The sequence below is a fragment of the Drosophila nasuta genome, chromosome 2R (assembly GCF_023558535.2).
Source record: "Drosophila nasuta strain 15112-1781.00 chromosome 2R, ASM2355853v1, whole genome shotgun sequence".
In the NCBI taxonomy this organism is placed as follows: Eukaryota; Metazoa; Arthropoda; class Insecta; order Diptera; family Drosophilidae; genus Drosophila; species Drosophila nasuta.
In genome coordinates, this window is record NC_083456.1 from 20205142 (window position 1) to 20220692 (window position 15551).

Below are 15551 nucleotides of genomic sequence, written 5' to 3' on the forward strand. Positions count from 1 at the left end.
TTTAGTATGCATTCTTTATCCATCTCAATCCCTGCTGTAGTTAAATCTCAGTCTACTTCAAGGTGTGCCACCAACCACTGTGCTTGCCACTGGTTGCAATAGCAATGACAATTGCAGCTCACAGGTGTTTTGTGCTTTTGCAGTTGCACATTTAGTTGACGACTTTGCCGCGCTGCGTCTGCGTTAGCCATACAAAAGCGAGTCTTAAGTTTTATTTATGACTTTATCCATAGATATTATGGCTAACTAGCCCAATCAGCGTAAAGGATTTGCCGCATTGTTATGAGTGCAAAAAAGGGGGCAGCTACAATAAAAGCAAAGGAAAGGAGGCGACAAGAAAAGCGCATTAACTATTCGACGAGCCGTAAACGTTGAGGGCAATAAAATAAGCGGCCTACACAGGGCCAGGCAGACAGACCACGTACGATATCAAGTTAAAATTTAATGTCGCCAGGCAGAGAAAAGCACCTTAACCTTATAACTTGGGCGGCGGCGACGGCGGGCTAAGCTCGCCGCTGTGGCATAATAAACAAAATTCTAAAGATGCCGCACACATGCCGAAAAGTGCTCAAATCATAAACCAAAATAATAATTACCCATAGCTTTGTGAGGGACTTTACAACAAAAGCCAAGCCCCAAGCAGACACGAGGTGTAACACCCAAAAGGAGACACATGGAAATTTATTGATGTGCGTGTGATGTGCCTCTGCCTAGACAGCCGAGACGGAGACAGAGACACATACAGAGACAAGACCCAAAAATTGGCAGTAAGAAGGCGAGAGACTCTCACACGTTGAGCCTTGGAACCCATAAAAGCGCACATAATAATGTCAAATGAGTTACAACAAAAGCCAGCCAGCCAGCCAGCCAAGTTCTCGCTTCTACTTCTTCTTGGGGTTGTCTTGAGAGGAAAGTGAGGGGGAGCGTATGTTATACCCTTTCGCTGATGACTGTATTAAGGGGGATGGCATTTGCCAGCCTTTTGGGTCGTTTGCAGTTTTTATTACGAATTTATAGGCGCACATGCAAATAAATCGCCAGAAGTTAAACAGAGTGTGGGAGATTGAAGCATGCGTGTTTTGCGAGTGTTTTCTCGGTTTTTTTTTCATATTCTGTTCAGCCTCGTCAAAGGTGCTCTTGTGTCATTTTATTTTATTTTTTATTTATACCGATATCTTGGGAGACGACGACAACTTTTGTGTAGTTTGAACGTCTGACAGCTTTCACTTTCAGTTTTGCTGAATTTTATAATGCTTATTTTTGGCTGGACAATGTTTGCGCTACGTTTCACTGTCTCTGAGTCTCTGTCTATGTGTGTATGTGTGTGTTACAGTGTGTTTATCTTTCGAGTTTGGTCAACAAGTTTTCGACGCGCGCACCTGCAACTTGCCAAGAGCATAACGAAGTGGGAGAGGAGGGACACAACAGAACAGGAAGTGAGACACAACAGGACACAACTGTGGACGACATTTAAGCTCAACTAATGCATGTGTCCTTTCCGTTTTGTTTGTTGTGTCCACATGCTACGAGAAAGTGAAGCAGCCAATGACAACGTTGACAAAAGCTTCCTTTCCTTCTTCTTCTGTTTCGTTGCGTTTCTTTTTTTGGGCAAACGAAAGGTAATCTTTTTCCTGCACAGCGTGAAAATCGCGAAAATAAATATTGAACTGTAAAGCCAAAGTCAACAATGTGCGGTGCCAAGTTTCTGTTGTGTGTGTGTGTGTGTGTGTACTTTGCTCTGTGCAACGCTTGCGCCTCAGGGGAGGCTAGAGTTAAGAGGCAGTTTTTAAGCCGCAGCTGTTGCTTCTGATTTGTTGTTACATGCAAACGCAAAGCAACCAACGCACATAAACATACAACTGTTGTTCTCTGCCCACAAAACTCAACACAAACTGTTTAAACAAAAGCTTTTGCCATGTTGCGTCTATCGATAAATTATGAAAGCAAGACACGCTAATTATACCCGACTAAACAAGCAATTCCAGCAGCAGCCGCAGATGCCAAAGTTATATGATACTTTATCTATTTCAATAAGAGAGGAAAAAAGGAAAACACATATAGAAAAAGGGTTTATTGCCAAGATTACAATTTACGCTCTCAGTGGCGAGTTCTTAATATTAAATGAAATGAAGAAAACCCACAGTAAACCCGAAATATAGTAGTAAATATGGTATTTACAAGCTCATATTCACAAATTTATTGGCACCCAAATAAAGGAGAGAGACTGTAAAATAATACATGTTCCTGTTGCTGCTAATGAAATGGCTCCCTACTGGACTGGTGCGTGTGTGTAACCTTCATAAGAAATACGATTTTATTCCCTCAATTTCGCTATTACAACAAATTTTCAAGTGTTTTCTTATACATTATATAACTGCTTAAACTTGTTGCCTCTCAGCGTTCGCAGTACTTTGTTTGGTTTTTCTTGGCTTTCCGTTTCGTTTCTCGTTTCTCCGCTAGGCGACCCACAAAAGTATGCTATGGTTTTTTAGCTTCCGCCCTTCTATTTTGAAAATTTAACGAGACATCTGGGGATTGCATCATTTCGTGCAATTTGGTGCTGGTCGTTGTTGCTGCTTGCTGCTGTTGCTGCTATTATTGTGTGACGAGCACATTGTCCTTGTTGTCCTTTGTGTCAACTAAAATAAATAATGCGCATACAACTAGTCTGCGTGTGCGTATGTGTGTGTGTGTGTGTGTATCTAACATATATGCACGCAAAAATAGTAAACAAAACGCTTGCTTAAAAGAACAACAGAGGCAACAGACACTAAGACAGCCGCAGGGCCAGCAGCGACAGGACAAGCAGCAACAACAACAGAAGCTACTTGTCGTCTTGTTGCTGCTGTTTCGGTTGCTGTTGCTGCTGCTGTTGCAAGCAACTTGAGTAACGTTTGGGGCGTAGCAGGCGACACGCCCTAATTGAAATTAATGTCTATCCCTTTTCGATTTCTATGGAAGCTGTTCCACCCACCACTCTCTGACAACTTGCCCCTCCCCCGTCACAAACCATCTTGTACTTGTACTCGAGCATAGTTTTTGCCCGTCGTCTCTTCTCCTTTTTTTTTGTGGCCAAATTGCTTGACTTACAACTCTCTACAAGAGAGCTTGCTAGTCTCGCTCTGTGTTGTTAACTAATCCGTTTCCTGATATCTACCAAGACACGCATGTTTTTGCCCAAGAATAATGCGTCTGGTAGTCGTTGGTAGTCGTCGTCGGTCCTCACAGTCCTCGAAATCCTTATCCTTATCCATGTCCTCGTTCGCATTAGTTTGGACACGCACAGAAAATGAGGAGCATGCTATAATATTTTTGTTTAACGATTGTTTTGTGTGCTTGAGCCCGTAAACGGGGGAATAATTAGCCGTTAGACGTTAGCCTTTTGTTGTAGTTGCTACCCGTAACAGTTACAGCTGAAGTTACGGCTTACGAGTTACTCTTGTGTAATGGCCCACCGCAAATGGTGAGAGAGATAAAGAGGAACGAGAGAGCAAGAGAGAGAGAGAGAGAACAAAGAAGTGAATGGTGGCAAGGCAATTCCCATTTTAAAGGATGGCGTGTGTGCATGTCTAATGTGTTCAAGTTGTTCTTTGAGGCCTGGTAAAAATACGAATTACCTTCTCCTCTTCCTCCATACAACAAACAATCATTGTACATAGTAAATAACTATAATTTTTAACGCTTGCTACAGCCAACAATAACAAAAGCCACAAGGCAAAAATCAAATCGAATGTCGGCGTGCAAAAACTGCGCATTTGTGTTGTGTTCTGCTCTCATTTGGGGATAACGTGGCGCATACGCAATGCCTTGCCTTGCCTTGCGCTTTACCTTCCTTTTTCACTTGTGAATTGTATGGCACGGATTTCGGGCAATTTGATTCGCATCTCATTTGTTGTTGTTATTTTTTCTTCTTTTTTAATTTCTGAAAAAGGTTTTTATTATGGAACACACATACTAACACACACACAAGATTGGGGTGGCGAACGAACATCAGCAGCAACTACAACAAGCAAAGTCTGCGCTTTTTTTATATGAATTACAATAATAAAATGAAAAAGCAAACAAAGGAGAAGCCACAGTCGCAGTCGCAATCGCAGTCGGAGACTCATTCTCATTCTCAGTCGCAATCGCGTATGAAAAGATTGAGGCAACTCAAAGCGCGCAAGGTGAAAGGAGGAAATAAAATCATAAAAATTACAAAAGGTAAGAGACAGCTAAGAAAAACGACAACACACGAAATGCGTTCAAGAAAAATCGCCGTAATAAAGCGTCGAGCGTCTGTTTAAGGGAGGGCAAGACGGCAAAAGGGATTCAACTCGGCTGGCTGTGCTGCAAATAAAACAATTTGAGTGGAAATAAAAAATAAAACAAAGTACAGATGAGAGCTGAAGAAGGCAGCGGGAAATGAGCGCTTAACACAACGCCCCGAAATGTAACTGAAACGCAATCCTTTGTAAGGATAAGCAGCAACAGCAACAGCAACTGCTATACAACAGACAGATAGTCGGACAAATACGGCCGAGGCAAACAACAATGCTGCTCGATTGCTCGACGTCGTCGTCATTCTCTGGCTCATCGTCTGTTATGCCAAAGTAGAGCGCAACTTAAATTATTAATAACAAGCATAAGAAAAACAAATGTACGCGAATGAACCAAGAAGACAAAGGATAACGCGCAAAGGAGCAGCTGAGACACAGCCAACGGCACTCTCGGGCACACCGTCGTCGTGTGCACCCGGAAGCCCTCTGGTCGGTCAAAAGCGGCTACACAGTTGAAACTGAGGTTTATGCCCTGGACACGACAAGACACTCAATGCAATAGCCAGCATCTAAGGGCTAGACATAGACATGCAAAAGTGGGCAACATTTCCTATTACTACTACAACTACTAAAATGAGAACCAAGACGGAAAAAAGAAACACAAAGTGAAGGTAAAAAGGTTTACTGCTCCACTCCAGACCACCTGAGTGTCAGCTAAGAAAACTAACCGGCAGTTCTTAGCCAGCAGATTTGGCCAAATAGAAAAGCAAATACGCCAAAGAAGCGAGAGAAAGAGAGAAAAAAATCGCGTTTGTAGCAACTGGCAAAGTAGTGTATCTATCAGAGGAATCACTGCATTTGGAGCGCTGATAAACTATGAAATTCTCTTTAATTTCAAATACTTTATTGTCACATTAACTTTTTCTTCAATTCAAATACGATATTAGCTCTCCCTGCCGAAATTTCATTGTGACATAAATAAAACCATTTTAAGTTTATTAGTTCAAATGTTTTTTAATCTTCGCCATAACTTTTTATATCACTAACAAATTTATATTTATTTATATTGAGTTTTTGTAAAAACATTTAGCTCTAAGAAATCTTTTATCTCTTTTTAAATTGAGAATTTTATGTATACTTTCTACCTCTAAAAAATAGTTCATACCTCACATACATTTATTGGCCCTTATTACATTGTTTTATTTTATCAAGTGAATCTGTTTAGTTAATTACTTTTTCGATTATTCTAATAAAGTGTTCTAAATATAAAACATTGCCTTAAACAAAGCATACCCAGAACAACACAGCTACAGAGTATAAATGTACTACATTTTTTGGACAGTTCTTGGCTTTGGCGAAAAATGCAAAAAAGCTAAGGGCAAAATCTATCGATGGTGCTTGCCGCGAGTGCAACACAGACTATTTGATCGATTACATGAATAATGCATAAGGATCAACTTGAGTGGCAGTCAGTAGTCTTCGATTATCTTAAAAGTTACCATATTAGCTATATCAACAATTTTTGCAATTTCTACATCGCTTTCCACAAACATTTTCTCTGCTTTAATTCTAAACGTTTTACGACCGCTGCTTCCTTTAAGATATTTCCTTTAAAATTAGATAACAATGCTTTATCATGTCCAGACTTCCCATTCCCTTGGCTCAAAATTGCGTTCTTCTCATTTTCATTTTCATTGTCTTATTTTTGTTATTAAATATAATTTGGCCGGCGCACACACCTTTATGGGAATTCTTAAAAATACCATTTTTATGAGCTAAGAAGATGCCACTGGGCAACCCGCTGCTGTTGCTGTTGCTGCTGCATTCCCCATCTACAATCTCTACTTCAACCCCCCTTTGCTGGCCATCACAACCGGGGAGTCAGCCGCCAACAATTCCCTCCTTGGTGATTTATGCCGTGCGGTCAAGTGTAAGTTGGGTGCGAGGATGACGACGATGAGGATGGGAAATTGGGTTTAACAGCCACGGCTGGCAGCTCGTTAAATTTGACCCCGCTGAGGCGACTGTCGCTGGCTACTGCTGCTGTAGTTGTTGTCTGGCGTTTTATTAAATAATTTCTGCCTACGTTCGGGGGCGTTTTTTTTTTATGAACTGGCAACTGGCAACTGGCCCGTTATCGCAGACAAGCCGGCCGGCCGGCTGATAGGTAACCCTGAGGCCAGGGAGCAGGACAGGACTACTTTGCGTGCTGTGATTTGCCTTAATTAGTCGCGTCAGATCCAAGCCGCGTCGGCAGTTCATTTCACCTCATAATTAGGCGTCAGTTGCGGTTTAAGCCGTTTGCCGACGCATTTTTAAATAAACGTAAACGAAAGCATAATAATAATAATAATAACAATAAATGGAAAAAAAAGAAGAATCCATGTAGAGATGCAAAAAAAATTGAATTGTAAACAAAATTTATGGGTTGCCAATTAACCTGTGATCTTTGTGGCAACACGAAGCGGCGACTGAGCGATTAAAAATCAAACCATTTTTAATTGCCTGATTAATGCTGCAATGCGAACACAAAGTGTAATTATGACCAAGTGAAATGAATTCATTTCATTCAATTGCAATGCATAAATTTCTGTTTGCTGGTTTAATCGTTGGTCGGTTGCACAATAAATCTGTTTGTCTTTGGTGACCAAAGTGTGTGTGCAAACAATATGTTCCCTACAAGTTATTTCACAAACATTTATCTTTGATTTCCCTGCAGCCGCTCAACTCTTTTGACAAAATTTTCCATTTGGGTTTACTGTCAACAATTTTAATTTAGTGTTGCATAAACTAAATGTTCTTTGTGGCCCAACGTTCCACTGCCTTATAGCTGCCGGCTATTGCATACACAAAAACAGGGGACTGTCCATGCATTTTTTTGGTGGTCAGGAATTCATTTATTAAACGCAACTGACAAAGAGTTTTGACTGCAGCCGCAAAAAAGGGGGAAAAGTATAAAGAGCAGCAGCTGGACAGATGAATGGCATGTCTTTGTAGGCGCGAGTAAGAGACACTTTTAAATGAAACAAATTAAAAATACATTTATATTGGTTAAGACTTGCAAATGCGGCTTTAAAAGCAGCTACCCGCCGATCGCAGAGCCAAGCGAGATAGAGACATCGCTAACGAGCGTCCATTATGCAAACAATAAGCACCGTTTCCTTTCAGATAAAAGCAGCAGAAGCAGCAGCAGACGAGAGACAACAATAAAAGCAAAAGGAGCCAAATATATATTGCGCATACGCCACGTTTTGCCACGGGTCTGGGCTTTCATTCAAAAATAGATTTATGTGTGGCATTTAAACGAAAGGACAAACAAAATCAAGAAATATGTTGCAGCATTTATCAAACGTGACGCGTTCCAGGTTTGACATCATTATTCCCCTCAGCGCCAGCAACAACAACAACAACAATGGAAAAGATGCACTGCATTTTGATATCATTAAAATGTGATCACTGCGCATTAAAGTTGTAGTCAAATGAGAGGATGTGGATGAGGACACCATCTTGGTGGCAACAATTTGATTTAGTGGCACACATTACAAACGCACACATACATATTCATGTGTGTGCGAGTGTGTGTGCTCTATGTGCTTTGCAATAATGTCAACAATGGACCAACCCCACTCAAAATGCTGTCACATCCTGTCTGTGGCGGCGCTTCGCTGAAGTCGCTGCTTGCTTGCCGTGTGTGCCATTTACATTTAGCATTTTGCTCCACTTGTTGGCTTTCATTTTTTTTTTTTGTTTTTTGTGTGTGTGTTGGAGGTCGCGATTTGCATGATATTCGCATTTATGCGCTTAATTTACTATTTCATAATGGGGCGACACGCAAAACTCTCTCTCTCATTCTTTTGTCTAGCATTATTATTATTGTTATTACTACCATCATATCATTTAGTATTATTATATCAGCGGAATGAGCACTCACCTTGACTCCAATATGAACCGGTGTGTATTCAGCTTTGTGTATTGAAGGTATTGGTATTGGTAATGGCATAGGAAGGGGGCAGGACATCATGGTCGCTACCTGTGAATAGAAGTGATAAGCAAAGAGAAAGACATGTTAGTTGTGATGAGACGTTTAGCTGATAACACAAAATTTATGGGGATTAATTTAAGACTAAAATAATAAATACTAGAAGTGAGAAAACTACATTCAAGTGTATGAACCCGCCATCCATTTTGAATAAAGGCAACAGTGCGGCATTATTCGTAAAATATACCATACCAATATACCAAAAAATACTGAAATGTGTGAAAAGCATTATTGGGTATATTTATAAACTTATGTTTTACTTAAAATATACAGAACTAATATACCCAAAAAATACTAAAGTATACCGAATGCTTCATTTGGTTTATTTATACTGACATTATTCGTTAAGTATACCAAATTAATAACCCAAAAATACCAAAATATACCGAAAGTTTTATTTGGTATATTTATAAATTGTCGTTATTCGTAAAATATACCGAACAAGCATACAACAAATACTAACACATACCAAAAGCTTTATTTGGTATATTTATGTATATACTATTAAATTGAGAATATATCACACAGCACAAAATATACCAGATTGTGAACCAAAGCAACTGAGATACTACACAAACAGCTATTTTGGCATACATCTCGTCTCCACTTTTGGCACTGATTAGAAGTTCTAATACGCTTCTCCCCTATAGGTAGCGAGTATAATTAAGAAAGAGTTTATCGACTTTACAATTGATTTGCTGCAGCCCTACAACAGCAATAAATATGGTATATAGGTTGCAAACTTTTATGAGCAGCAGTTGCTCAACAATGCCGAAACAGAAGGGGAAGCAGCGACAAGTAACAACAACAACAACATGGATCATCAAATAGTTGACAGCTTTTTGAGCACTCTGCATCCCCATAAACTGTATTCTCTGTCGCCTCGCTGCTGCTGTTGCTGCTGCTCGTTGGTGTCCAACAGTTTGCCAATTCAGTTGGCATTGCAATTTTTCGCCTTTTCAATTTCGCGCGTTTTAATAGCAGTCGTGGAAGGCAGCCCGGGAACTACGACTGTATCCTAGGGACTGGGCAGCAAAATCACAACCACATTCCATTGCTTGGCACACTTGTGCCCGAACGTTTCATTTGGCATCATCATCATCATCATCGTCATCGTCATCGCAATCTCAATCATGATGATGATCATTGTCATTTCCGCTTTTGCGTAACGACGTCAACGTTTTTGATGGCTTCATTTCGTTGCGCTGCATTTCGTTTTGGGGACAGCGTGTGGCAAGTAAATCATAACTGCCTGCAACACCCTTTTTCTTCTTTCCTCAGCAACGTATAAAAAGTTTTCGACTTTGTCAGAAATACGAGCGCAACGCTACGCAACGCAATGCAATGCTTTTGAGTCCGACAAACTACAAAGTAAAATCGCAGGCGAACGTTGGAAATTAAAATTGCATGACAAAGTGGCAAATGTTGTCAAAACTTTTGCATTGCCCGTGGCATTAACAGCCAAGACACCATAAAAAAAAATGTAAACCAAAACCAAATCCCACCCAAAAAACGATTCTCAGAATGCTACACAGAAACAAGTGTTGCATGCACTTACAACATTTCAATTTCCGGCCTTGAATTCGGTGTCGACTTCGCGTTCAAGCAATTTGTGAGCAATTGTAGATGGTATAATGCCAAAGAAATGTTAATGTTAAAACACGAGTTATTTCTAATCACATTACCAACTAGGTGGTCTACTTCAATTTGACAAACAGCAAAAGGCGACGCGTCAATCTAAGTGGAGACGGCGGCATCGATTACCAGGTAAGTATCTATAGCTCTGCCTCCGCCGCACTTAGTTACTCATTCACTCACTCTCGCTTTAGCTGTCTGTCAACCAGCTGTCAGTTTGTTTACGCATAGTCTCCCATGTTTTTTGTGAGTTGACAGCGATGAGAAAAAGGGGTTGTGGAGGGGGGGCAGCAAACATTCCACGCTGCCGCATACCACATTTCAAAATTCACATTTTCAAACGCAAATTGCTTTAAGTGCTAGGAAAAGTGTCGCGCGTGCTCTCGACTCGGTTGTTGCTATTGGGTTGGCAACTAATTAATAGAATACAGTCTAATGCGGGGAGCAAGCAAGCAACACATCGCTGTTGCCACCTCCAAAATGTGGCACATAGAATGAAGAGAAAGAGAGAGAGAGAATGGAGAATGTTTTGAGTGGCAAAGTGCAGCCAGGCATGGCCCGATTCGCTTGCATTTTAATGACGACAACAAACGGAAATTGACGTTGCCTGACTTACAACAATGTTGCAACGTTTTTATGGTGACACGCGACACAACCACAATCCCAAGAGCCAACTGAGACATATGCTGGCCATATGTATATAAGATTATATATGTACATATAAACATACACACTTATAGTGCACTCGTCCTGTTGCAAGTCAGAAGTGTATTTTGCAGTTCAACTACTTCACAACATTGACATTGATGCATGACTCTGATCCGAGATCCAAGAGAGAGATCCCCCCACCGCACCCCCGTCTGGTCCAACCCACACGTTAATTTGTCCAGCTTTTGTGGCCTGCTACGTTTGGCGTTTAAGCAGCGTAATAAATGTCAACGGCAATGAGAGCGAGACGCCACCGTTCAGTTTACAGTTTACAGTTCATGCTACAAAATGTGCTCTAGGGGCGGCATGCCACACTGCTGCACTGCCTACTGCAAATGCGATCCATACCATGATTAATGTGCTGTTAACTTGCATGTATCATGCATCATGCAACAGCATGCTGCATGCAGCACAGAGCATGGCGAAGCCCAAAGCTAAGTAGCGGCCTGTCACGGTGTTGTCATTGCAACAAGTTCATGGCATTTGCCGTTGCATTTTCCACTCGGCTGACTCCTCTGCACTGTGCACCGCTTTGGGGCAATGCCAACAGTAATAACAACAACAACAACAACAACAATGAGGAAAACCCCCCCACAATACACAACAACATTAACAACAGCTGTGACAGCCGCACACAGCAAATGAAGCGAACATTTTTGCACACGTCAAATTGAATGTTGGGGAAACAGGGCAAGCAGGGGGCGTGGGAAAGGGCGCGGAACAGCGACTGCATCGATGAGCCCCTGGCACTGATATTGTACACAATAGCGCACAGGTTAATGAACAGGTGGATTGGCTAGTCATAGTCGAGGGCGGGGCTCCAACTTGCCAACTGCAATTCAGTCACTCAGTTCGGCCGAATGACTCAGTGGCCACAGCGCGTTGAACTTAATCGCAAATAATGACAAATGAATGCGAATGCAATGTTAACTTTTTGGGCTTCACTTATTGCGGAAAAAACTGCGTGTGTACAAATGAAAATTGCAGCTTACAAATTAAAGGGATTTTCAAAAGAGTATTCATATTAATTATGGAAAGAAATCAGAGTGACAAAAAGCAGAAAAACAAAAACAAAACAAAAATTGATTTCCGTCTAAAATTTGCATTATTTTTTTCTCGCAATTTAATATATTTTTTTGTATTAAATTTTAACTACATTTTTGGGAATTATTTATTACTATTTTTCGCTTTGGCTTAACTAATTTCTGTCAATTATTTATTGTCATTCGTTTTGCAAATTTTCCAATACTATTTATGCGCATATTTGCTTCAATTATTAATGGAATTTATGACCTATTTATTTGCCAGTTGTAACTTAACATCAATTTAATTAAAATAGTCAGTATCTACTTACTTATGTTAATTAGACAAACTTTTAACACATTGAAAGCAACAATCTAGCAGGTATGAAATGCAAAAGAAAACGCATAAAAAACGTGTGTAAAACTGGCATAAAAAAGAAACGAAAGATGTCTGCATATATTTACGCTATAAGCCCACAGATTTGCATAGTCGATTCCATATCCATTCGACATGCACACACACACACAAACCCCCACACAGGATGTATAAAGAAGCTCAAGAGATTCGTTGGCTTCATGTCGTGCACTCGGCAAGACTGCATCAATCGAAGCCCTCCAGGAAAGCGCATTAAAAAGCTAAAATCGTTTAGATTTGTGACACTTAGCAACGGCAACTACTGCTCCCAAAGAATTGTAAACTGAATTGTGCAGATTTCGCATGAGAAGTGAAAGAAAAAGAAAGCCAGTGAAAGTAAATAAAAATCGTCCATCCCCATCAAGATGAAGGCAAAGGAGGAGGAGTTCGCCGACAGGCAGCAGCAACACTTTATGCAAAGAATGGCGTCCATATTTCTTACACAAACCCAGCTCGCAACTGTGCTCAAAAACTTAATGCTCGAGGAAAACACGGCAAGAAGTTGCTACACACAAAACTTGGTCGATGCTCAAAGAGAAAGAGGGGAAGAAAGCGGTAATGCTGAAAGGGAATTGTAAAGTAAACGAAATTGAAAAGCAAAATGCAGCATTTGCATAAATTCACTTCACAACGACGGCGACGACGACGATGACGACGAGGATGAGGACGATGCCGTGTTTGGTGTTGGCTATTGAACGGAAGCACCAAGATAATCATGATCAGCAACAGGAGTGAAGCGTGCAAAATAATAGCGTGCTTTTGTGCTGTGCTGTGCTGACTACTGACTGGCTGGGGATGTTGATGCCCCCTCCACCACCGCCTTCCCCATCTGCTCTTCAAGTCGGCAAATGCCTGGCTTAGCGCTGTGCATGCAACGCCTAAAACTATGCAACACAAAAACGCTCAAGCTACAGCTCAAGCTCGAGCCCAGCAAATGTGTTGAAAATCCTATTCTGTTAAGGATTTACTTCAACCGCCAGAGCAACAGAAGCAGCGGCGACGGTTTCAACTTGCTCAGAGTCTAAAATGTTTCATGTGTGTGGGAGTGTGTGTGTGTGTGTGAGGGTTGTGCATTTGTGCGGTTTTGTGCCGCATCAAATTGCATTACTGCTGAAAGCCGCAACAACCAGAAAGAAGACACAACCCGCCACTCAGAACTCAGTCTCCGCCGACGACACCATGAGTTGCGTTTTGCGTTTGTTTGCTTTGCATTTTGATGCTGTCGCAACGTTGTAGCCCCTTTTTGCTCATCTCTCACTCTCTCTCGCTTAAGGAACAATGCAATACACTCGTTGCACGGCCCAATTGCAAAACTCAATCCCGAGCCACCGTAATTCTGCGTGCCTAGCTTTGGCCTAAGCCTTCGAGGAACACACAGAGTCAGCTTTCTGTGCGGCTGCTGCTGCAAGGCTTGATGGAGTTGAATGCCGCTGGCAAACGTGACGTATGCGTGTTGCATGCTGCAACGAGCTGCATCAGAAGCAACAGCAGCAGCTATCATTTATCATTTAGCATGCCACCTCTACCTTGTTGACAGCACACAGACCGTGTGTTTGTGTGTAATTAAAAATGTCAACGCACAATGGTTTAGGTGACACTGCAATCAGGTTGCAACGCAGCGCAGCGCAGCACAGCTTCCAGCCATACATAGTACATAAGTTTTGTTGTTGGCGCGGACAATGAATGGAAACAAAAGAGCGGCTGCAAAATTGCAGCTACTAGTTGAAAATGCATCCGTTATCCTCTGGCAATTGATGGTGAGAGAATAACGTGCCACACACACAACCAGCTGGCAGCAATCAGTCTTCCATGCTGTTAATTAACTTGAAAGCGGCAACGAGCGAACGAACAACAAAATGGCATATGCTTTGATTCAGCTTAAGATATTGGCATCTTTAAGCACTACCTGAGCAATTGCTGATAAAAAGCGTAAATAAACACACACTGTCAAAAAGAATTCTCGGAAATCTTGCACATTATTGATATATGCGATTTCTTGCAGTGTAGAGTAGAAGGCGAAAGTCGAGAGAGAAAACATTGAGAATTCTATGGCGAATTGCTCTGGCACTTCAGCTCGTCTAGTATGCGCACATTTTCATCATTTTCCCCAAGAGTTTTTTTCTCTTCTTTTTCGTTTTGCAGCCAGACAACATTTCTAGCAAATTAAATGAAAACACCTGATGATGTTTGAACTATTCCTGACATCCATCCTCATCCTTCTCTCATGAGTCTCGCGCCCCCAAATAACATGTGAGTGCTGCTGCTGATACGAGAGTATTACGAGCAATAGTTTCGGAAGTTTTTTTCTCTCTCTCTCTCTGTTTCTGCTCCGTCTGCTTCAAGTGTGGCGGCTGCTGTTGCTGTTGTTGTGCGTTGTGTTGTCCGTTTTAGCAATTTCTTACAGCCAAAACAAATATTGTGCCATTGCATTGTGCAGCAGGCGGCCCAAAAGATACAACAACAACAAAAAAGATAGAAATGTAAAACACAATACTTCAATTGTGAGACACTCAGCAATAAAGCTTGGCAAAATACACAGCTGCAATTTGCTGAAATAATCAAAGAAAGCTAAAAAAATTGCCATACATAGAATTACTTGAGAGCTGAGCATACCCGCTTTGGTCAACAGAGCAGCTGGCACTGGGTATTGCACATAAACAAAACAACACCATGACGAAGGCAGCCAATTTGAAGCGCTAAACAAATGGAAGCAGCCAACAGCAACCAGCAGCCAGCAACGAGCAACAACGAACAACTAGCAACCAGCTAGCCACATTTGCCTCTTGTTTACTTTGCTGTTTTCGTTTTCGTTTGCGTATTCGTTTTGCTTTTCTCGCCACATGTATTGAAAAATTAGTTTACAGAACACAAAACATTTCAATGGAATTAGTTTGCCTTTTGTGCCCAAACCCCCCGACGATATCTTCTCACACACAACAACAACTTAAAGTCACGGCTGGCCTTGGGAGCTGTTTTGTTGTTGTCGTTGTTGCTGTTGCGACTGCGCAATTGAGCTGTCAAATGAGAATCAGATTGCCCCTCCATCGCATCGCATAAACAAAGAAACCAAAGCGCAAAAATCTTCTAGAAACTTCTGGCAAAGTCGTCATCCAACCTCTCATTGTCGTTCCCCTTCGCAATTTTATTGCTTGGCGGTACTGTTGGCAGTCAAACGTAACGCGAAGCATCAATAAAATGAGCTTCACTTCACTCTTCTCAACTTCTCAACTTGAGGGCAGATCAAGTGACAGCTGTTTTGTTTTGCTCAACTTCTCGCTTGCCCTCCATAAATGCACAAAATTCTTTGAAAAATAATGCATTATGCCCGAGAGCCATTTAAGGCGCTGAGCAAGTTGTGCAATAACGAGTATATTTTTGGTACAACATAAACGATCCTTTTATGTAGAGTTGGCGACAACATAAAATATTGTGTTTTGTAAATGTTCTTAAATAAATTGCATAACCAAATCCGG

At 41.3% G+C, this 15551-nt stretch overlaps 1 protein-coding gene across 11 annotated transcripts in view; it reads right to left on the minus strand.

The window, feature by feature from the left end:
• Positions 1–15551, minus strand: part of LOC132787645 (polypyrimidine tract-binding protein 1) — a 162383-nt gene that overhangs the window by 115819 nt on the left and 31013 nt on the right. For 10 of the 11 annotated variants that reach the window (XM_060794840.1, XM_060794836.1, XM_060794841.1 and 7 more), the window contains one exon: positions 8191–8289. In XM_060794840.1, coding sequence (XP_060650823.1) covers positions 8191–8280 — 90 coding nt within the window. In that variant the 5' untranslated portion in view covers positions 8281–8289. Of the gene's footprint in view, positions 1–8190; positions 8290–15551 lie in introns of those variants that run through there. The other variant, XM_060794848.1, reaches the window with a different exon arrangement.